The sequence below is a fragment of the Tamandua tetradactyla genome, chromosome 23 (genome assembly GCF_023851605.1).
Source record: "Tamandua tetradactyla isolate mTamTet1 chromosome 23, mTamTet1.pri, whole genome shotgun sequence".
NCBI classification, from domain to species: domain Eukaryota; kingdom Metazoa; phylum Chordata; class Mammalia; order Pilosa; family Myrmecophagidae; genus Tamandua; species Tamandua tetradactyla.
The window spans coordinates 16,488,153-16,511,791 of NC_135349.1; the positions used below are offsets into that span (position 1 = coordinate 16,488,153).

The 23,639-nt window shown below is 39.5% G+C and overlaps 1 protein-coding gene across 1 annotated transcript in view; it reads right to left on the reverse strand.

Moving 5' to 3' along the window:
• The window catches only part of CALN1 (calneuron 1), a 360,848-nt gene that overhangs the window by 144,051 nt on the left and 193,158 nt on the right, over positions 1-23,639 (reverse strand). Inside the window, exon 3 of the mRNA XM_077141009.1 lies at positions 21,934-22,046. Within this exon, the coding sequence (XP_076997124.1) occupies positions 21,934-22,046 (113 nt within the window). The remainder of the gene's footprint in view (positions 1-21,933; positions 22,047-23,639) is intronic.

Sequence of the window (23,639 nt, forward strand, 5' to 3'; positions counted from 1 at the left end):
AAAGCAAGAATGATGTAATGAAGGCGATGCATTCTACACAGGTACAGAAGGATTAATCTGTCTCCAAGCACTCAGGGGAGCTCTGGGTGAGGCTGACTTATCCCAGTCTCCAATAATGCTGCATTCCAGGCTTTCTTGATGTTTACCCACTCTGCCTCTGCCTTGCTTCACCCACCAAGGAAAGACGTCAGCTCTTTCTCCGGGGGACATGGTGAGTTGACATGAGTGTGTCGTAATCCAGGCAGGCTGTGCTTAAATTATCCTCTCTGTCCTTATTATGGTCCAGGAACACTAAGTTACCAAGAGGTAGGAGTAGAATAAGGAGTCAAAACCAATCAACAAGAAAAATGACACACCACCAGACTGAAATTTTGGCAAAGAATATGAACAAACAGCTAAAGAGAAAATCCAAATGGCCAATAAACATAAGGGAGGAATGGTTGCCCTCTCCAGTAAAGGTGAACAAATGGAAACAACTATGAAACACCATTTCACACTCCACATTCTGGCAAAGACTGAGCTTCCTCGTGAGGCACTGGAGGGGCCGTAAATTGGTACAAACTCTTTAGAAAGCAATTTGGTGATTCTTAATGGAGCTGAAGATGTGCACCCCTCACTACACAGCAGTTCCACTTCCAGGTATATGCCCTGGAGAAACTCATGCACAGGCCCTTAAAACAATTTTCATAAGCAGTGCTACTTGTAAGATCAATAATTTGGAAATCATCTAAACAATCAACTGTATGAGACCAATATATCAATGATGGTGCATTGGAATACAGCATTGAAAATAGTTTAACTAGTTCTACATACGGATGAATCTTAACATGTTGAGTAAAAGTGAAAATGGCTAGTTGCAGCATTATACCATTGATATAGTTTTTGAATGAGGTCTTGCTCTAGAGACACTCAGAATGGCAGGAATCTGGCCAAATAGCGTTGAAGGTTCTAATCTTAAGGCTGCTTATGCAGGCATCACCCCCAGTTGCTACCTTTCATGTAAAGTCATAAAAGTGTTTACAATCCATACATACATAGTAAAAGTACAAAAAGGATGGACAGAAAAGATAAAAAACCAACTTTAGCATTTAGGACGTAAGACTGGTAAAGGAAACAAAGGGGACACAAAGCTATAATACTGAGTTTCTTAAGAAATTCTGAAGTAAATATTGGGTCAGGTTAATATTTGTTCGCTCTAGGTGATTTGTTACATAATGCAGTGCTTGTTAGATTTGCTTTGTCCTTTTCTGTACGAGTAAAATAAAAGTCATAGGCTTTCCAGGGTTCTCATCTAGGCGCAGGGTGACATTAACTGACGGAATACATTTTAAAGGGGCAACAGAGGACACAAAGGTGGGCTTTGATTACATCATAACTTGTGCTTATTTAGCATCCTGTTAATGTAAGAAACCACTAGTTCCAAGACGCCATCCACGGGTGATTAGAAAAGCATCTCCAGGATGCAGTAAGAATACAGAAAAAGGGTTCCAGGGATGGGTTGGACACTGTTTCCAGAGTGAGCTTCAAATAAGGAGCAGGCTTTAATCACGTGGTGCAGTGCCTGCGGGGTTCACCAGGTCTGGGGAGCAGAGAGGGGAGGGGCCACTCAGGCAAAGGTGACAGCTGGAGGGAAGGCACTGGAGGTGCGAGGAAAGGTGGTGTGGTCAGGATGCTGGGTGAGTTCACAGACTAGCAGGGTGGGCTCGTGAGGGGGCTGCTGGGGGCATTGGGCTGAAGACATAAGCAGAGCCAGATCTTAGAGGGCTTTGGAATTAGGACTCTGCCCTGGGGGAGAAGGGGAGTCTTTGAAAGGTTTTAAGCAAAGGCATGACCTTGAAGGATCATCTGGTTCTGTTTCTTGCCTTTAGGCAGATAAATGTTTAAATCTTTCTGGAAGGCAGACATGCCTCTTTTTCAGTGTCTCCAAGGACCGAGACACCACAGTCTCCGTCCTTTATCTTTTACAGTGTTGGGCAAATATAGCTTGGAGTGGGAAAGGTGACTGCGGCAGGGCGAGACAGATGGGGATGGGAATTGGACCTAAGTAACTCCTGGAGTGTGGCAGGCACAGGGATGGGGGTGGGGTGGGAGGCAGCCTCAGGTACAGCTGTGAAAGGGTCACTCATCAGGCAGGCAGAACACCTTGTGTCCAGATGTGACAAGAGACACCAGCAAATAGTCTGCAAAGGCAGGTCTGATGATGATGATGATGACAGTTTCTTTCAGTGGCACGGTAATTCCTATGTGCCAGGAAGTGTTTACAACAGCCTCATGAGGTAGGTCTACCATTATCCCCATTTTAAGGATGAAGAAAATGAGGGAAAGAGAAGGAGAAGGCCATGACCCCACTATGAGTAAGAGGCTGACCTGGAATTTAGAAGCAGCCAGCTGTTGGCTCCAGCCTATGGTCCGACCCATTCTACTATATGGTCTCCTAAAACGGAACATGGGTGTGTCCAGCTGGGCAGAGGGAATGTGGTTGAAGGGTGTCTTGGACAGGCATAGTCAGCTTCCAAGTACAGAGTGTGTTTCTAAGGACAAAGCAGGAGAACAGGACACAAGCACAGGATTCTGATCTGGGGCAGTGCTGGGCAAGGCAAGGCAAGGCAAGGTGAAAACTAAGGAGCCCTGAACCCTTAAAAAGACAAGGGGTCATGTTAGGTCTCCAAGACAGATCTCTCGGGCAGAGGTGATCAAGACAAAATCTAACGACTTGAACTTGCACACTTGACAAAAAGACTTGCTTTTAAGACCAAGGCTGGGTTTTACTCGCCAGAATTGGGCCATAAGAGTAGATGTAGTGGATAAGAAACTTTCAAGTCTTGCTGTTCCTATGGGGAGTGTTGGGAACAAGAGGAAGGAAAGGCCATGAGCCAGGCATCCCAGATGTGGTCCACACTCTCATCCCCACCTAATCTTGCATGTGGACAGTGCTAGAGAGCAGAGGAAGCAGGGGCTCAGAGGGGTTTAGGAACTGGCTTACAGTCACAGAGCAAGCAAGAGGCAGAGCTGGGAGGAAGACTGCTTGCTTGAAAAGCTCTTTGCTGTTTTCTATCCTGCAGCTGCCTCACTGGAATTTCATAAGTATCCACCAACTGGATATGAGTGTTGGCCCAGAGTCAAACTAGATTTCCTTGCTAATTTCCCAGAAGAATATAACTAGAGATAAATAAAAAGGAAAAAAAACAAAACAAAACAAAACAGTCAATACAAACTGTGAACTGAAGATAAGAGAAGACCACAGGCCAAAATCTGAGAGGAATTTCCATAATGTCCATGTTCCTGGGGTTGGCCATGTTTCAACAATACCCTCTGAGCTGCAAGAGGAAAAACACAGCTCCAAAGAAGTGGGGATGTCATTCTCAATAAACTTGTCTTTGTAACCAAACCCAGGGCTCTGGGACCAGAGTGGCTAGAAAAAGAAGTTTACAGAGTACTTTAAGGGCAATGAAGAATGGGAAAGTAAATACTACTTTAGAGGGGGAAAATAACCCTGAAAATCACTTTTCACACATGCAAAAAAAAAAAAAAAAAAAAAGAGGCTGCTTTAAAACACCATAGTTTGGAGTCTTCAAAACAATCCAAGAGGATGAAGCCACTTTGAAACAGAAACAGGAGGTCAAAGGAAGAGAAAAAAGCTGATCTAAAGGAAGAAATAGAAAGGGATTAAAACAGGAAAGGGAATGTTAGGGAACTCAAAAACCAGAAGCAGAACATTCACTCTAGAATTCGGATTAATAATGCAGAAGACTTGACATGAAAATTTCTCAGAATACAGATGGAAAAAGAATGAAATAATAAGAGAGAAACTGGTTAAATATGAAGGAAGAGAATGGAAACCCAGCCTAAGAATTTAATCTGTTGCACAGGAGAAAAACACAAGAGCAGAAGCAATAATTAAAAGCAGAATAATAGAAAGCCATACTGAGTGAGAAAAAGTGCTGAGTACATGTCAGAAGAGCTCTCTGAGATACAGGAAAAGCCATTAAAAAACCACACTCATTCTTTTTAATATATGATTTTGAAATAAAAAATAAAAAATTATAAACACCAGGTAGAACAGAGGTAAGATTCCTTATCTGTAAGGAATATAATCAAACTGGCCCCAAACTTCTTCTCTACAAAGTACAAGAAAACAATGGACAGATACCTAACAATTTTCAATGATGTGTTCTGCCTACCATTTTACTTAGAGGAGGGTTTTGGCAGGTGCCATTTGAGGACTAACCAGCAACCACTTAACCCCATCTTCCTTTTTAAAAGAAACCTGATTTGGGGCAGGCAATGGTGGCTCAGCGGCAGTTCTCGCCTGCCATGCCAGAGACTCGGGTTCTGTTCCTGGAGACTGCCCATGCAAAAAAAAGAAAGAAGAAGAAACCTGATTTGATTTTGGATAACAGTGAGTCTAGCTCCTGCTCAATAGATCTAAGCCAGGCCAACTATTGCATACCTCTTGGCCAGGTACATCATCTCAGCCTCCCTTAGCCCTAGGAGTGGATGCTTTGTTCTGGCTGATGAAACTTAAAGGGAAAAGCTGCTGGAGGCTTCTGAGAGTGTTTTCCATTCACTTTCAAGAAAGAGAACCATTAGCAAAACAAGAGACTTTTTGCTTTCACCTTCACCTGCTTTCCAAATAAAATTCCGGTGTCTGGAGCTGTAGCACCCATCTTTTAGCCAGGAGGCAAATTTCATGAGGAGGAGCTTCCAGCAGGCTGAGGATGGTGGAAAGGAAAATGGAGGTGCAGAGACTGAGGATGACATCACCAAGCCTCTACTCCAGTCTGGCTCTCCTGTCTCCCCACCCCCTCCAGATTTCTTGCTAACTTAGACATACGTCTTTACTATTTAAGCCCCTGGGTCCTCTCTTACCTGTAACTGAACGCACTGGGGAAATAATTATTAATAGAAAAAACACAAGAAGGGATTCCATCATCAACATTCCCTCATTTCAGAACCAACAGGCTATAACAAAATCAGACAAGTTTTCCAAATGAGGACTATATCAGAGCTTTCATTAAACTAATGTACACTATGAATCTCCAAGAGGTGAATTAGTATGAAGCATTTTTACAATTTATTTGACAAAGGAGCTTTAGATTTTCCCCCAAGAGGCATCTGGAAAAATAGTGTTCTGTGTAAAATACTATGAAAAAATGTTGGATTATAGGATAAAAGTCAAAATTTTGTGATCTAAGAACTGGGCATAATCACTTCTATTTCATGAGCAGAGTTAAAGGAATAATATTTTTAAATCTGTAAAAAACTCAAAAGCATATTTCTTAAGTACCTTCCCGTCCCCCACCATGAAAATAAAAGAAAAAAATTCCAACCTATTGAGAGATGAGTTATAATTAACAATTCATGTAAAAATTATAGTATAAAGGAATGGTTGTGTAAATAAAAACTGTTTAGAGATAAGCAAAATTAGATGTCACAATTGTGGATACAAAACTAAACACAAAACCCCCAAATATTCTGGAAACAGAATATTTAATGGTTAAATAGCCATTTAATAGTAGCAGGACTTCCAGTCTAGACAAATGGGATAGACCTATATCTCCATGCTACTCCAATCAAGCACAACTATAGGCTCTGAAACTAATGTAAGAAGCAACCACAGGAGAACTCCAAAATATAGTGAGGTAAAGACAAACAGGTTTGGGACACCAGAACTGGAGAAACAACATGGTTACAGGGCATCTCAGATCCTTCAATGCAAAAGAAGGTAACCCAGATTTGACATTTCCTGACTTGCAAACAAGAAACAGAAGTCAAGTCAAGAGGCCCATTCCTTCCCTGGATGGCACTGCTATCTCTTTGAGAACACAAGGCAAGCCCAGCATCACAGACAAGAGTGATCTATCAGGAGCCCATTAATAATAAATGACCAGGGGAAGCAATCTCCTGCCCAAAGACCCCCTAAACAAAGGGCCTGACCCAGAAGCCTTCTTTTCCCTAAGGCTTTTTGCCCCCAACAAGGAACTACTATTAGCCAGGTCTGAGGAAACACTTTCTACCCTCACAGACAACATCAATAGGGAACAGTGTGTGTGTGTGTGTGTGGGGGGGTATGGTGGCACCAAATAAATCAAGCTAACCAAAATAATACCATTAAGGCTCTGAAACTAAATTGTCACTGGAATCATGGGCCACAAAAGGAAGCCAAGGGGGTGCAAGGGTAGTTTAGAGATAGAATTCTCACCTGCCATGCGGGAGACCTGGGTTAGATTTCCAGTCCATGCACTTCTCAAAAACAAACAAACAAGCAAAACAAACAAACAAACAAAAATTCAACAAATGATGCTGCAATAACAGATACTCACATGGAAAAATAATGAAATGTCACCCTGCCATATAGCATACAAAAACAAAAGTAAGCCAGGGCCTGCATGCTAATCCTGAATAGGGTAACTGTCAACTAAAATGAAAGATTTTCTAAAACCTTTTAGGAAAAATGTACAGAACGCTATAAAAAAATCACCCATGATTCCAAGAACGAATAAAAGCCCAACTTGAATGAGAAAAGATAATCGACTGACAAATAACTGACATGGAGAGGATATTGGAATTATCTGACAAGGATTTTAAAACAGCCATCATAAAAATGCTTCAAAATAATCAATTACAGATTCTCTCAAAACAAATGAAATATGAAAAGCAGTCAGAGAGAAGTGACACATTACCTAGAAGGGAAAAACAATTAGAGTGACAGCAGATTTCTCATCTGAAACTGTGGAGGCCAGAAAGAACTGGCAAGTTCTGAAAGAAAAGAACTGTCATCTACAAGTTCTATATCTGGTGAAATTATTCTTTAGGAATGAAGAGGATATCAAGGCATTATCAGATGAAGGAAAACTAAAAATTTGTCATTTTTGGACTTCCTCTTAAAGACTGGCCTTAAGAAGTTCTTCAAACAGAAAAGAAATGCTAAAAACAGAATCTTGGAGTATGGGGAAAGAAGAAATAATGGAAAGAGTAGAAGTCTGAGTACATACATTAGGTCATTGCTTCTCATGAGTTTTATAAATCACATTTGATGTTTGAAACAAAGATTATAACACCATCTAATACTCAAGCCAAAGATATTTTAATGCGAGGAAGGTAAAAGGACCTAAATAAAAGCGCTATTTCCACACTTCCCTTGCTTCACTTTTTGAAGTGGTAAAATGTTGATACCAGTAGACTGTGATAAGTAACAAATAAATATTGTCACCACAAAAACTAGACAAAGAGATAAACACTAAAAAATAATGTAAGTTGATTTAAAGATGGAATCCTAAAAAATGTTCAGGTAACCTATAGGAAGGAAGGAAAAGAGAAACAGAGGAACAAAAACCAGAGGAAGCAGACAGAAAACAAATAGCAAAATGACAGACTTAAGTGCTGACATATTAATTGCTAACCTAATTGTAAATGATTTAAATACACCAATCAAAAGTCAGAGATTGGCAAGGTGAATTAAATCAAACAAAAATTATATGCTGTTTACAAAAACGCTCACTTCAAATTCACCAATATAGTTAGGTTGAAAGTAAAAGGATGAAAAAAGCTATACCATGAAAATACTCATTTTTAAAAGCAGGTGTGGCTATATTATTATCCCATAAAGTAGACTTCAGGGCAAAGAAAACTGCTAGAGCCAAAGAGGGCCATTACATAATGACTGAAGAATCGATCCATTAGGAAGCCATAACAATCTTAATGTGTAAACAACAGAAAACAAAGCCTCCAAATGCATGAAGCTCAAACTAACAGAGATGAAAGAAGAAATACACAAATCCACAATTATAGGTGTGGACTTCAACACCCCCCTCTCAGGACATGAACATGCTATTAGAGAAAAAACAGCAAGACTACAGAAGATCTAAACAGCACCATCAACCAACAGGATCTAATTGACATACATAGACTACTTCACCCAATAACAACAGAAAACACATTTTTTTCAAAGCACCCATGGAATGTTCACCAAGAAAGATCATACACGAGGCTATTAAAAAACCTCAACATATTTAAAATGACTGAACTCATACAGAGAGGGTTCTCTGACCACAATGGGTTCAATCTGAAGCCATTACTAGAAAGGCAACAAGGAAACACGGGAAAGTTAGACAACACACTTCTAAATAACTCAAGCGTCAAAAAGAAAATCTCACTATAGCATGCTACAGGCTATGTTTAACAGGAAAACACCAACAGTACCACAGCAACACCAGGGGTAAATAATGGGAGGTGAGGGACAAGAGTCATTAAGGGGAGGTTTAGATCTTTTATTTGGTGAGGGTGTGTTTATTGGTTGTCTTTCTCTTGGGAACAATGAAATTATCTAAAATTGAGAGTGTTGATGGACTGTTGACTTTGGACATTATACATGATGCCAAATGAATGGAGGTGGCTGAAGGATGCACTGACGGAGAAGTAGATTGGTGAATGATGGTGTATACACATGATCAAATAGTGTGTTGCCACAAGAAGGAACAAGGTTGTGAGGCATGCAACCCTGTGAAGGAACCTATGGGACATTTGGTAAGGCAAAATAAGCCAGAAACAAAAAAGCAAACACTGTATGGTCTCATTTAGAAAATACTTTTAAGAAAACAGGGGCCTAGAATGTAAGCTCTTATAGTAGTCACATTTAGTTTGGAGGGGTAATTGTTATTTCTGGATTTTCAGAGGCTGTTGTACATGTGTATAACCTGGTATTTAGAGATAAGAGTGAAACCAATCAGATCAGAATTAAGGTAATTCAGAATACAGGGGTAAGGAAAACATTGTCTATATTTTAGAACCTCAACTACTGTTTGAGACCAAAGGAAGAAAGGTGTATTTTGTCCAGAACCTAAATTTTCTGTAGCACATGATCTAACTCAACCTGTCTGGATAGATTATTTAAACAATCGAAACACGGAGAGCCCAGAATAAGAATGAGGGCCTTTAATCCTGTATAGATTATTGTAATGCCTGGATACATCCTAGAGTATATTAAGCAGATAATCAAAAAGTATCGGCAAAGTCCCTTGAGGGATGGGAGAAAAAATATGGAACTATTAAACTTTACCACCAGGGAAACCCTGGATATTGTGCCAAACATTAGGGACCCCCAAACTAATAAAGTATCAGTGGCTGAGAGAGTTCAAACAGAGTCGAGAGTCTACTCTGGAGGTCACTGTTATGCAAGCTTCAGTTAGACATTGCTATCTATCATAACTTGCCAAACCCCAACTAAAACCATTCCAGCCAATCCTAAAGAACACCGGGCATTATATAAGATTCTACACAGGTTCCATGTGCTAGGGTAATTTTCTAGAAACCTGTAGTCCCTGGACCAGATAAGCCCTGAAATGCAAAGGGGCCAGCCTCTCCAGCACATCAACTAGTTCCATTTCCCTATCCCATATTATCAACAGCCCCTTTCAACAAAAAGTTGGAATGGGCATAGCCCAAATACCCCTAAAGAGTGGGAGAATGAGTATGATTGCTGATGCATTATATTGATATTTCTTTTAGTCTCCTGTATCTTAGAGCAGCTAGAAGTAAAACCTTAAAATTGTGGAATTGTAACCCCTACCAAACTCTGTAATCTGTTCTACAACTGATTGCTGTGATATAGTTTGAAATTTATTGCTTTCTTTGTATATGTGCTATTGTTTATAAAAATAATATTCAATTGTGATGATAAATGCACAGCCATATGATGATATTGTGAAGCATTGATTATACACTTTGTATGATTACATATCTGTTCCAGTTTATAAACAATAGCACATATACGTGAATGCAATATATCAGGAATGAAATGACTTTTAAAAATGAGAATTTAATAAGTTGCAAGGTTTACAGTTCCAAGACCAAGAAAACGTCCCAATTAAAGCAAGTCTACAGAAATGTCAAATGTCCCAATTAAAGTAAGTCTGTAGAAATGTCCAATCTAAGGCATCCAGGGAAAGATACCTTGGTTCAAGAAGGTCAGTGACGTTCAGCATTTCCTTCTCTACTGGCAACAACAGCCTGCTAGCTTTCTTTCCTGGCTGCCTGCTTCATGAAGCTCCCCAGAAGGCGTTTTCCATTTTCAGGAACAAAGGAATGCTCTGTCATTCTCTGCTCTCTCAGAATCTTGTGGCTTTCTCTCTTGTTGTTCTCTAGCTTTTTCCAAAGTGCTTCTTCTTTTTAAGATTCCAGTAAAACCAATCAAGGCCCACCAGGAATGGGTGGTGACATGTCTCCATCTATCAAGTTTAATACCTACACTGATAGAGTCACATCTCCATGGAGATAAGCTAATGAAAGATTCCAACACACACAGTACTGAATAGGGATTAGGAAAAATCTGCCTTTACAAAATGGGATTAAGATTAAAACATGGCTTTTCTAGGGTACATAAATCCTTTCAAACTGGCACTCATGGTATGTGAACATATAATATATATATATATATATATATATATATATCAACAAAAATTAATAGAAAAAGATCAAAGGAGAAGGAGAAGTATAACAGAGAAGATAAGATTTAACAAATGAGTATGACTCCTGAATCATTATATTGATATTTCTTTTAGTCTCTAGTATCTTGGAGCAGCCACAAGGAAAAACCTGAAATTGTGGAACTGTAATGCACATCAAACTCTGAAATCTGTTCTATTACTAATTGTTATGGTATGTTGAAATTTATTGCTTTTTTGTATATATGGTTTTTTCCCAATAAAAAATAAAATAAATTTTAAAAGGAAGTCTCAAAGAAAAGAAAAATAGATAGTACTGACTGAAAATGAAAATATGGCATATCAAAATATGTGGGATGCAGCCAAAGCAATGCTGAGGGGGAAGTCTACAGAAATAAACACATACATGTGGGATGCAGCCAAAGCAGTGCTGAGAGGGAAGTTTACAGAAATAAACACGTACATCACAAATGATCAAAGGTCTCAAATCAATAATCTAAGTTCCCATTCAAGAAATTAGAAAAAGCATTGCAAAATAAGCCAAAGCGAGCATAACAAAGAAAATAATAAAGGTAAGAGTAGTAATCAATGAAGTGGAATATAGGAAAAAGGCAGAGAAAATAAATGAAATAAAAGTACCTTATTTGAAAAACATTATAGAAATTGATAAACCTCTGGCAAGAATGACAAAAATAAAGAGACGACCCAAACCACCAAAATCAATGAAATAGGGGATATCACTATAGATTTGCAATCATTAAAAAGATAATACTCAGAGATTCAACAACTTAGAAGAAATGGACCAATTACACAAAACACACAAACTACCAAAACTCAACCAAAATAAAATAATTGGAATAGTTTTCTAAATATTAAAGAAATTGCAGCTGCAATTTAAAAGCTCTCTTAAAAGAAATCTCCAGGCCAAACTGTTTTACAGGAAAATTCTACTGAATACTTAAATAAGAATTAGCACCAATTTTACATAATCTTCTCCATAAAATAGAAGAGGAGGGAACACTGCTCAACATGTTTATGAGGTCTGATATCAAAACCAGACAAAGACAGTACAAAAATGAAGGAAACTACAGACCTACATACCAATATCTCTCATGAAATTAGTGCAAAAATCCTCCCCAAATCCTTTCACACTGAATCCAAAATGCATAAAAGTATTATACATTATAACCGAGTCAGATTTATTTCAGATATGTAAGTCTAGTTCAACATTCAAAAATCAACTAATGTAATCTACCACATTAATAAACTATCTAGAAGTTCGTTAGAAGTAAAACTATCTCATTGTGTCAACTGACACACAAAAAGACATTTCACATTCGTGATAAAACTCAGCAAGTTAAGAATAGCGGGGGAATTAAATGAACTCGGTAAAGAGCATACACAAAAATCCTCAGTTAACATTATACTTAATGTGAAAGACGGAATGTTTTCCCACCAAAACCAGGAGTAAGGCAAGGATGTCTCTCTCCACTGCTATTCCACATAGTACTGGAGTTCTAGTCAGCTCAGTAAGGTAAGGAAAGGAAATAAAATCCATACAAATTGGAAAGGAAGAAATAAGGTTGTCTCTATTTGCAGGTGGCATAATTTTTATGTAGAAAATTCCAAGAGGTTTATGGAAAAAACGTCCTGGAGCTAGTAAATGAGTTCGATGAGGTTGTGGAGTACCCGATGAATACAGAGAAATAAATCACATTTCTACATTTTCCACATAGTACATTTCTACTAACAATGGATATATGGAAACAAAAATTTAAAGTGCATTATCATTTACATTTGCCTTAAAGAAGATAAAATACCTAGGTATATACTTTTCAGACATGTATAGGATCTATATGCTGAAAATTACAAAAAGTGGCTGAAGGAAGTCAAGGAAAAACTAAGTAAGTGAAGAGACATACCCTGTTTGTAGATAGAGAGATTCTATATGATAAAAATGTCAATTCTTCCAAAATTGGTCTATAAGTTTAATGCAATTCTTATCAAATCCAAAAAAAGTTATTGTAAACATAGACAAGCTTATTCTAAATAAGAATAAAGTGGAAGAAATCACCCTATCAAATATTAAGGCTTACTAAATAGCTGTGTAATCAAGACAGTGTGGTATTGGCAGAGGGACAGACATATAGATCAATGGAATAGAATCCAGATATCAGAAATAAACCCACATAAATATGCTCAACTGATTTTTTCAGAAAATATCAGTGTAATTGAATAGAGAATGGAGAGCGTTTTCAACAAATGGTGCTGGAGCAAAACAACAAACCTCAACCTCACACCTTATACAAAAGTTAACTCAATGTGGATAATGCACTTCAATGTAAAACATAAGCGTTATAAGTTTTAGGAAAAAACAAAAAGGAGAGAATCTTAGAGATTGAGGGCTAGGCAGAGAGTTCTTAGATTTGACACCAAAAACATGATCCAAACTGAGAAAAGTTGATATATTGGACCTCATTAAAATTAAAAAGTTTTGCTTTGCAAAAGCCCATGTGAGGAGAATGAAAAGACAAGCTAGAGACCAGGAGAAAATACTTGCAGACCACATATTTGAAAAAGGATTATTATCTGGAATCTATAAAGAATTCTCAAAGGTCAACAGTAAAACAAAACAAAAACAACAATCCAATTAGAAAATGGACAAAAGACATAATGGGATCCTTCACAGAAAAGCAGATGCAGATGGCAAAAAAAAAAAAGCACAGGAAAATAAGTTCAATATCATTAGCCATTCACTGAAATGCAAATTAAAATCACAAGTTATCACTATACACCTATCTCAAGGGATAAAATAAAAACAGTGAAAACACAAAATGCTGGTGAGGGTATGGAGAAACTAATCTCTCATACCTGGCTGGTAGGAACATAAAATGGTATAGTCACTCTAAAAAACAATTTGGCAGTTTCGTATAAAACAAAACATGTCACATTTCCATTTGACCCAGCAATTGCGCTCAGACATTTATCTCAGAAAGATGAAAATGTATGTTCACACAAAAACCTCCACATGAATATTCATATCTTTATACATAATAGCCAAAAATTGGAAACTACTTAGGTGTCCTTCAATAGGCGATTGGTTAAATAAATACGGTGCATCCATAGCATAAAATACTACTCATCAATAAAAAGAACAAACCATTGATACACGCAATAACTGATGACCCTTGAGGATATTATGCTGAGTGAAAATGGTCAATTCCGAAAGGTTACACTGTACGATTTCATTTACATTACATTTGTGAAGTGACAAAATTTTAGAAATGGGGAACAGATAGCGGTTGATGGTCATTAAGAATAGAGGACAAGTGGTAGGTATTAGGAATAGAGGACAGGGTGTGGGGATGTGGTAATAAAAGGGTAAAATGAAGAATTCTTCCAGTGATGAACTGTTCAGTATCTTGACTCTGATGGTGGATACACAACACCCACATATGTGATCAAACTGTATAGGAGTAAATAGCCTGTACACAAGTGAGTACACAGAAAACTGGGGAAATCTGAATAAGATGGTAGATTGTATCAATGTTAGTTTCCTGGTTATGAGATTGTATTATAGTTTTGCAAAATGTTACCACTGGCAGAAACTGTGTAGAGTCTACAACTGCATGTGAATTTACAATCATCTCAATAAAAATTCTGAAAGACAATTAACCAGAATATAGATTGCCAGAATAAACTAACGGAGATTGGGAAATATAAGGAGAAAGTAAAAGTAGGCCAAAATTGTTTTGGAATTAGGAAAAATCTTAAGTTACTTTTTGCTTGGCTTTAATATTCACACAAATATAGTTTTAAATACATGTTTTATAAAGTTAAAGATAATCAGTAAAAGGATTTTAGGCAAAAGCGATCTTTTTATTTAAATTAGAAGGCAAAGCTTACAAAACAATCAATACAGCAAAAGACAAAAAACAAAGGACAGCTTAAAACTAAGAGGAATAATATAGGACCATTGAGCTATGGAAAAAAACACCAGGTATAAAAGGATTGCCAATAGATTAAAATATTTTATTAAAAGACAAATTCTTTCAAACTGTCTTAAAATAATAAATCTGACAGTATGATTCTTACCAGAGGATACCTACAAAAGGATCATTCTTTAAAGAAACAGATAAATAATGATACACCCAGTAAACACAAATCAAAAGAAAATGAGATGGGGCAGTGCGATCGTGGCTCAGTGGCAGAATTCTGGCTTGCCATACCGGAGACCCAGGTTTGATTCCCGGTGCCTGCCCATGCCAAACAAATAAAAAGAAAGAAAGAAAATGAGATGAGGGTTAATATCAACTCCGAAAAGGAGCACTAAAGACAAAAATAGTGGATGGGCCAAGAAAGTTTTTGTAGGTATAAATGGCAATAATGGATACATAACAAAAATGTCTCCATTTCATTTAGTGAATAACCCTACATATAAAATAAAGTCTGTGCCTATTCCCTTCTCACTAATTCCACCAAGCCTATCCTTGTGCAAGCCATCATGCCCCCCAGACTCCTGAAATACCTTCCCAACCGAATTCCCATGTCCACTCTTGCCCAGTACCCTCCTTCCACATCACAGCAAAATATGATGTATTTTGCATGTAAATCAAATCATGCCATTACATTACTTAAAATGCTCCAATGAGAACTGCTTATACCTAAAAAAAAAAAAAAAAATCCAAATTCCTTGCTTTGATGGGACCAGAGATAAAGAGCTCTTTCCCAGTGTCAATTTGCTCTTTCTTCATATCATTAAAACCCCCATTAAAAAAAAAAAAAATCTGGCAGGCGGGTCACAGTGGCTCAGCAGGCAAGAACGCTTGCCTGCCACGCCAGAGGACCCCAGGTTCGTTTCCTGGTGCCTGCCCATGTTAAAAAAAAAAAAATCTGGCAACATGAACATTCCGAATAAAGATTTCATTTCCCAGCTCCCCTTGCTGTTAGGTGGCCACATGACCACCTTCTAGCCAATCATGTGTCTACCTTCTGAGGGAGGGATCATTCCCAGACGTCATGTGAGCAACTTCTCGACGGCCTTCCGCTCCCCTCCCCCACCTTGCTATCTGATGCTGGAATGCAAATGTGAGGGTAAACGTCACATTTTCGGGCAACACCCAGGATTGAGAGCAGAGAGTTAGATGCAGCCTCAGGCTCGCACTGCTGCATCTATCCCCCAGCATACGTCCTGCAGGTCTTACAAGAGCTGTTTTCTACTGATACCTCCTTCCTTTGCCCCCCAAGATCTAGTCAAGACTTTTCCTCCATTGGGCTTTAGGCCTTGCTGCCCCTCCCGCTGCCCCTCCCCCTGCCCCAATCTGGTGAGTGCTTCCCCTGGATTTCACCCAGCTATGTCTTTCTCATTATTTAGCAGTCAATTCAAATGCCACTTCCTCAGGGAAGCCTTGTCCCCACCCTTAAGACCCCCTATCCTATTATCTGGTTTTATGTACTTCATAGTATTTAATATTATCTGAAATTTACCTTATTATTTGTTTATTTAATGTCGATTTCTCTCTTTTCCCCTATACCAGAATATAAATTCCTGTGAGAGGCAAGAGACTAATTTACCACCATATCCATGCTAGCATGCAAGAAGCCTTCAACACATGTTATATAAACTACATACCAATTAAACTTATGAATTTGGATAAAGGAAAGAAAAACCCAAATTGCCAGACCTGGATGCCAAAGTCAGAGCAGACCACATGCCATGCTCCAACATGTCAGTCCATTACTGAATCCTGTAACTCAGTGGTCCTCAAACTCCAGCAAGCATCAGAGTCACCTGGAGACCGGGTCCCACCCCCAGAGTCTCTAATTCTGTAGGTGCGGGGTGGGGCCTGAGAATCTGCATGTCTAAGGAGTCTGCAGGTAACTGCTTCTGCTGGTCTGGGGACCACACTTTGAGAACCACTGCTATAACTAAAGCTTTCCGTAATCCATGTTCACACTCAGTAAAATCACTTTGGCAATTCAAGTGCTCACCGTCAGTCTAACAGGTCTTGTGATGGGCCTCGCTGCTGAAAGCTATTCAAGTTGCATTAGATTATTAAAAACTGAAAAGCTGCTGCTCTTGATTCCAAAATTCTAATAGAGTGGCACGCTGACAAAATTTGGGGGGAAAAGAGGGGACAATCTTGTTGGTGTCAGATTTGATGTGAGGAGAGGTGCTACCTGTTGGAATGCATGTTACCCTTGAAATTAAAAAAGCAAAAATCCTGGGATTATCGAAGTCATTGCCTCTTTCCAGGACCCTATGTATTCTAGTTTGCTAGCTGCTGGAATGCAATATACTAGAAATAGAATGGCTTTTTAAAAGGGGAATTTAATGAGTTGCAAGTTTACAGTTCTAAGGCCATGAGAATGTTCAAATTAAAGCAAGTCTATAAAAATGTCCAGATTAAGGCACCAACAAGAGGTTACCTTCACTCAAGAAAGGTCGATGAAGTTCAGGGTTTCTCTCAACTGGAAAGATACATGGCAACCATGGCGATGTCATCTAGCTTCCTTTCCCGGCTTCTTATTTCATGAAGCTCCCCCAGGGGTGTTCTCCTTCATCTCCAAAGGTTGCTGGCTGGTGGATTCTGTAGTTCTCAAGTCTCCACTGCTCTCATCATTCTTGCAGCTCTCTCAGATCTCAAGCCTTTTCCAAAATGCCAAGCCTTTTCCAAAATGTTTCCTCTTTTAAACGATTCCAGTAAAGTAATCAAGACCCACCTGGAATGGGTGTAGTCACAGCTCCCTCTATTCAAAAGTTCATATCCACAATTGGGTGAGTCACATCTACATATCTACATGGAAATAACCTTATCAAGTTTCCAACATACATTATTGAATAGGGATTAAAAGAAATGGTTGTGCCCGCAAGATTGATTAGGATTAAAACATGGCTTTTCTATGGTACACAAATCCTTTCAAACTGGCACACCATGTAACAAAGGCAACCACCCACAAGGCCCTTCACGTTTGCCATGAATGAAAATGATTTCTTCTGTTTCATTTGCTTTTCCTGCAAGTTTGCTCAATAGTCAACCCTAGCGGACAGGTAATCTTTAGTTTCACAGATGAAACAAACTGTCAATCTTTAATAGATACTTGACTAAATTTTTTCCTTCAATTTTTTTCTCAATTATAAAAATAATACATGCCATCTGTCAAGAGTTTGAAAAATACAGAAAAATATGATCACCCATCATCCTAAGACACATAAAATCACTGTCAACATTTTTATATACTTCCTTTCAGTTCTTTGATGCATAACAGAATTTGGATCATGCTGTACTGGTAGCTTTCTATAATGTTTGTTTGCTTTTTTCACATCGTGATCATGGAACATAAAGTACCCTTGGTTGCCCATTAGTCACCATTTTTAGCCCAACTCCCTCTTCAGCTTGGCCATGGCCCTAAAATGCCCCATTTCCTTTTAGATCATCAGAAGCCTGGGCCCTGGGCTGAAGAAGACTGGCCTTTGCATCAGAGCATAGGACAGAGATCACAAGTCCAGGGCCAAGGCAGAAATTGAAGACCAAGGAAGACAGGAGATCAGAGCAAGAATTTGGGATGGAGAAACAGAGTTCAAACCTGGAAAGATCCTGGAGAGTAGTCGCAGGTATTTCACTACCGCTGTTGTGTGTTCTCCCACCAGTTGGAGGGGAGGGGACTGGATAGTTGTTTAGGGTGCTGTAATGGGTCGAATTGCATCCCTCTAAAAGATATGTTCAAGTCCTAACCCCCAGTTTGTGATTAGGATCCATTTGGAAATAGGATCTTTGAAGACTGTATCTGTTAAGATGAGGTCAAACTAGATTAGGAAGAAGTTCTCCCCTTATAAGAAGGGGAGAACTGGAGATAGACAGAGAGACAGAGAAGACAGCCATGTGATGGAGGCAGATACTGAGTAATAATGCCACAAGCCAAGGTCAACCTATTTTGCAGGCAAGCCACTGCCAGAAGCCTACCAGAGGAAGCATGGTCAGCCCAAGAGCTCAATTTGGAGTTTTGGCTTCCAGAGCTGGGAGACTATAGACACCTGTAGTTTTGCGCTACCCAGTTTGGGGTACTTTGCTACAGCAGCGCTAGCAAACAAAGACAGATGTTGAGCAGACCTGTGGTTGGAGAATCAGGGAAGGAAGACATAAGTTAGAATGACGAACAGGGCCCGATATGGACCAGGTATGGGTGGGTGCTGTGGTGGATTGAATGGTACACCCCAGTCTCAACATGTTCTTGGTTGGAATCTGCCTTCTGGTGGGTGTGGACCCATTGCAAATAAGATTTCAAGATGCTACTTCAGTTAAGCTGTGGCGCCACTGAATCAGGTTGGGCTTTAAACTAGACGACTGTATAGTAATCTTGATAGGCTGAGTGAAAGCCAGAGAGAGAAGCCAGGAGAGGCCACCATGTGCATTGCCATATGACAGAAAAGTCAAGGACTGAGGATTGCCAGCATCCAGTCCCAGAATGACAGTCTTTGGGAGGAAAGAATTGCTTTGCTGATGCCTCAGTTTCGGACTTCTCCTAGCCTCAAAACTGTGAGCTAATAAATTCCCATTGTTTAAGCAGATATTTTGGCAGATGGGAAACTAAAAACACGTGCACCACACACTTTCAAGTTAAAACAAACTACAGTGGCTTAGGCACTGCACACAGCTGTGAGATAAAGTAGCTACTACACTGACAAACTTTCTTAGGAGCAAACAAAGGCTCAGCAATGCACTCAATGTCACCCAAAGACCAGGTAGCCCATGTGAGCTTCTTGGTTTCCTGACTTCTAGCCCCAGACTTGTCCCACTACACCAGTGCCAACTAATGAACAGATCCCTTTGCTTACAAAATAGTAATGTGTTTAATTTCTTAAAACAGAAACACTAAATCAGTGCTGTCTTTAAATAAGACTTGACTGTGAATAAAATAAAACTTTAGGCAAAGGTGCCCCATTCTAAGGTCCCCATTGGATGTTTTTCAGAACCACATCACCTGCAGTATTTTACTTGTACCACATGGTTGGATCTAACGCAACACGTGTAAACTACTCAGCTCTCCTAGATGAGTATGGAACTCATTTCTCTCTTTCTACAGAGGAAAAAGAGTCTAACAGAAGTCTTGGCTGAACCTTGGGATCAACAGAGTTGTTTATTCTCCCATCATCCTCATCATGATCCTTGCCAATATTTGCTTCCTGCAAACTCACTGCGGAATGCAGTTTTGCGCAAGGCTGGAGGTCAAGGAAGAGAACATTTGAAAGGCCATGGTGGTGAGCTTATATAAACACTGTGATACAGTAACAGGGCTCTCTCTTCTGTCACTTGGGGGTATCTGCTGTATCCAAGACTCTCATTGTTGGAAACAGGTGGGCTTATGGTGTAGGATGTGAATGAATGGGGAATGACAGTGACTTCTAGGGTCACACTCCTCAGCAGCTGTAATCAACCTGAAGCATTGAGCAACACAGCAGCCTCCCATCTGAATCCCACTCTCTTTCAGCTCCTTCCTTCTCTCTTCACCAGCATCAACTCCTACCAAGCCCTAAGTCTGACTTCAAATACAAAGTCATAACCACCCCCCCCCAATGTATCATCACAGTAACAGCACACACACAGAACCTTGATGGATGAAAGGTAAAAACACAACAAAATTTTCTCAAGTTGTGATAACATAAGAAGGGAAGTTCTGAACTGGCTGCTGAGAGCCTCAGATCCAGAGGGTTGAGCACCCTGGGAGTCCAGTAGACTGTCCTGGGCACAGGCTCTGGGGCCATCCTCCTTGGGAAGCAAGCTGCATTAGGAGCCCATTGCTTTCCACCTTCACAGATGCCAACTTCCTGCAAAAAACCCGGGTCTCACTCTCCCCAGCCTCTGGATGTCCTTCAGGACTCTGTCCTTGTCTCTCTACTCTTCTTCATTCATGCACCTTCCCTCAGGGAGCTCATCCTTGCCTGTGATTTCATCCACAAGCTTCCATGAATCCCAAATCTGGATTTCCAGGCTTGGCTTCTCATCCATGGCCCAGCCCCAATTTCTGCTGTGCTTTCACATCCCTTCTTTTCTTAGTTATCTGACCCATACCTTACACTCAATATGTCCGATTTAGAATTCACCTCCATAAAGACCATGATCTCATTCTGTCAGTAATAGCAGCTTCAACTTTTCTGTTTCTTAGGCTCTAAACTGAATCTGCCAGTGGGTCCTGAGGTTTTCACTTTACCTGGTACATGAGTTAGGGCCAATAGTTTCCCTGTGCTCATTGCCTCCACCCCTTTTCAAGATCATCTGACAACCCTGGAATGTCCTTTCTTTGCTCCCACACATATTCAAAAACCAAGGCAAGTGCACCCTTTCCCTGAAGTCTTATCAGTCCTCTGTAGATCACATTCTTTTCTCCTGGCTTGACCTCTTAATGGTTCTACTCAAAAAATACTCATTAAGGTGTTGAATGGGCTACAACAATGAAGCCTCATGCTTCGTGGACATTATGGTCTAGTGACGACCACATGAAGTAATCATTTATTTGTTTCCTCTCTCTTAATTGTGTTTCCCCTGTGAAATGTTTAAATAACCAGGAATTGTGTCTTAAATGTCTTGTGATAAACTACAGTGACTGACAGACCACAGGACATATAGTAAAGTTCTGACTAAATACTTGTTGGTTATATGCCAGATGGGTACCAGAATAAGAGCAGAGGTATATGTCAGCTGCAATCCTTATCCAGGTTAGGTAAATGTTCTTTTTGAAGAGAAAAACACATCAAGAAGTTAGGGAAACCCTGCTGTGTTTGAATACTGTTTTACATGTAAATTGAATTACAATTCAATTTAATTTGACAACTTACTTGACTCAAAATTTAAAAATAATCATTGAAAACACATTCCCCGTATCTCACAATCAAGAAATAATAGTTGAGTTGTAAGATTAGAGAACTAATATTAAAACAATTTAGCAGCATTTTATCAATTCAAATAGGTATTTGGAATTTCCTATGATATTTTACAAGATCAAAACAGGCACAGAATTGAGACATGCTGAGTATAAATTCTTAGTTTAAAAAACCCATTCTGTACTATTAAAGATAAGATTATTGATAAGACCCAAACATGTGAAGCAACCATGCTATCCTCTCAATTGGGATTTCTTGGACCCAGGGTCAAAGGCAATATTGGGCTTAGATAATACCAATGTGCCCTTTTAAAGTGCCCTTTATGTCTCAGAATTGTAGGAATCTCATTTCTCCAAAATGAAAAAAACATTTTTGATATAAAGAAAAAGCGGAGTGATATTTCACCCTTCCATAACTTAAATGAGTATAGTCTTGATTCTTTGTTCACAGGATCCAGGATATATCTCAATTTAGACATTCAATTCAAAGAACAGATGTCACCTGAGCCAAGAAGAGATCTTTACATGGGAAACAGAAGCTCAAGAATTCAGAATCGACAGCCAGACCCAGACATACATGTACTGTCAAATTTCATTTTGAAAAAATTCTTACCTGCCAGAATATGCTATCTATCGTGTTTCCCAGAAAACCGTCACGACCTTCTGAAGACACCAGTTTGGGGCCCAGAATTGTCATGAATTCATCAAAATCCACCTGGCCATCCCCTGGAAGGAGAAGATATAAATATGAGTCTCAAAGTAGCTATACTTGACCTACTGTACCCAATACAATAAATATCCTTTCTTCTTGGCCTAATCTCAATAAAAGAAGAAGAGTTGGTGTGTTCCAGAAAATTGTGCAACATGCTTAAAACAACAACAAAATCACTATAAGAAATTGGAAATGATTAGCATATTCAGTGTCACATGTTCCTAACCATTTGCCAGCATTTCTGTCTGAATGCTGACCAGCACCTCCTACGGCCACAGTTGCTGCTCCCTTTGAACTTCATATTGCCCAGGTGTACCTGATAGAAATCTCAGCTTCCTCTTTATCACAACCCTCATTCCTGTCACCAACCCATCAGTTTGGCCATTGTCTTATTGTTTTTACCTTTTAAATACCTGTGGAAGCGATAGCTTCCCCATGATTCCCAAAGTCAGTGCTCTTTCCATTCGTAACATTTTAGCAACATCTTTCCAAGAATTAATAGTACTTAGACTAGTAGAATGGCTTTATAATCAAGGCCCCTGACTGCCTTCACATTCGCTTCCAATCTCTCTTCCGTGCTATTCTCAGAGTTTACGTCCCCAAAAAAGCAAATACTTTATACCCTTCGGTGGCATCTTATCTTTGACAGAAAATAAGGAAACCACCTCAGCATAGCATTCAAGTTCCAATCTCTTTTACCCCATTTTGCCTTACACCTCTGCACACCTCCTTCAGCTTTTCCTTCTGCCCGGGATGCCTTCCTCCACTGTCTACCTGCTGAATTCTAACTTGTTCTCTAAGACAAAGTCGAAATATCATGTCCTCTTTTGTATTTTTTTTTCTGCTTCTTCCTCTTCTTCCTAGGCAAAATTGGTCAAACCTTCTGTATCTCATAATACTTTTCAATGCATCTATTATGGAAAATATCACCCTGTATCTCAGTCACTGACTTATATGTTTCTCTTTCACCTGGCTTGTGAGCTCTGCCAGGTCAGGGACCTAGTCCGAAACTTCTTTGCTACTCAGCACCTAACACAGGGCTGGTCAGCACTCAGTAAATACTTGTGGAATGGACAGATGATGTTGCCTGATACTTGTGGAATGAACAGATGACATCACTTGCTTGTTTTTTGTTTATTTTCCTTTCTTTGCTCAAGCATTACTTGGATCTTTCATGCTAGAGCTGACCCTAACCAGAGGTGGGCTTAGGCAGACTGAGCAGACCAAAGCAAACCTACAGGCCATGTCCAAAGCCTACCACATGAATCATCAGTCTTAGAACACCTCAAGAACTCATCAACCACATCATTATTATCTTAGCCCAGCAGGAAACTAGCCCAGGTATCTCCCACACTGGAGTTTGCCAAATTGTAGGCACGTAAACAAATCTACTTCAGGGTGCAGCTAACTTCAAAGAGCATTAGAGAGCTCAGGAGCAGACCCTTGTGTAGATAAATGCTGCCTAGAGGATAGAGGAAGCATAAAGGTCAAAGGCATGTCAGTGGGAGAGGAAAGACTTGGTCACCAAATGGACTGGGGCAGTTGGTGGACTGTTGAGAGGATACTGGTTTCTCTCCCTATTCAACAAGATCAAGTATCTGAAATAT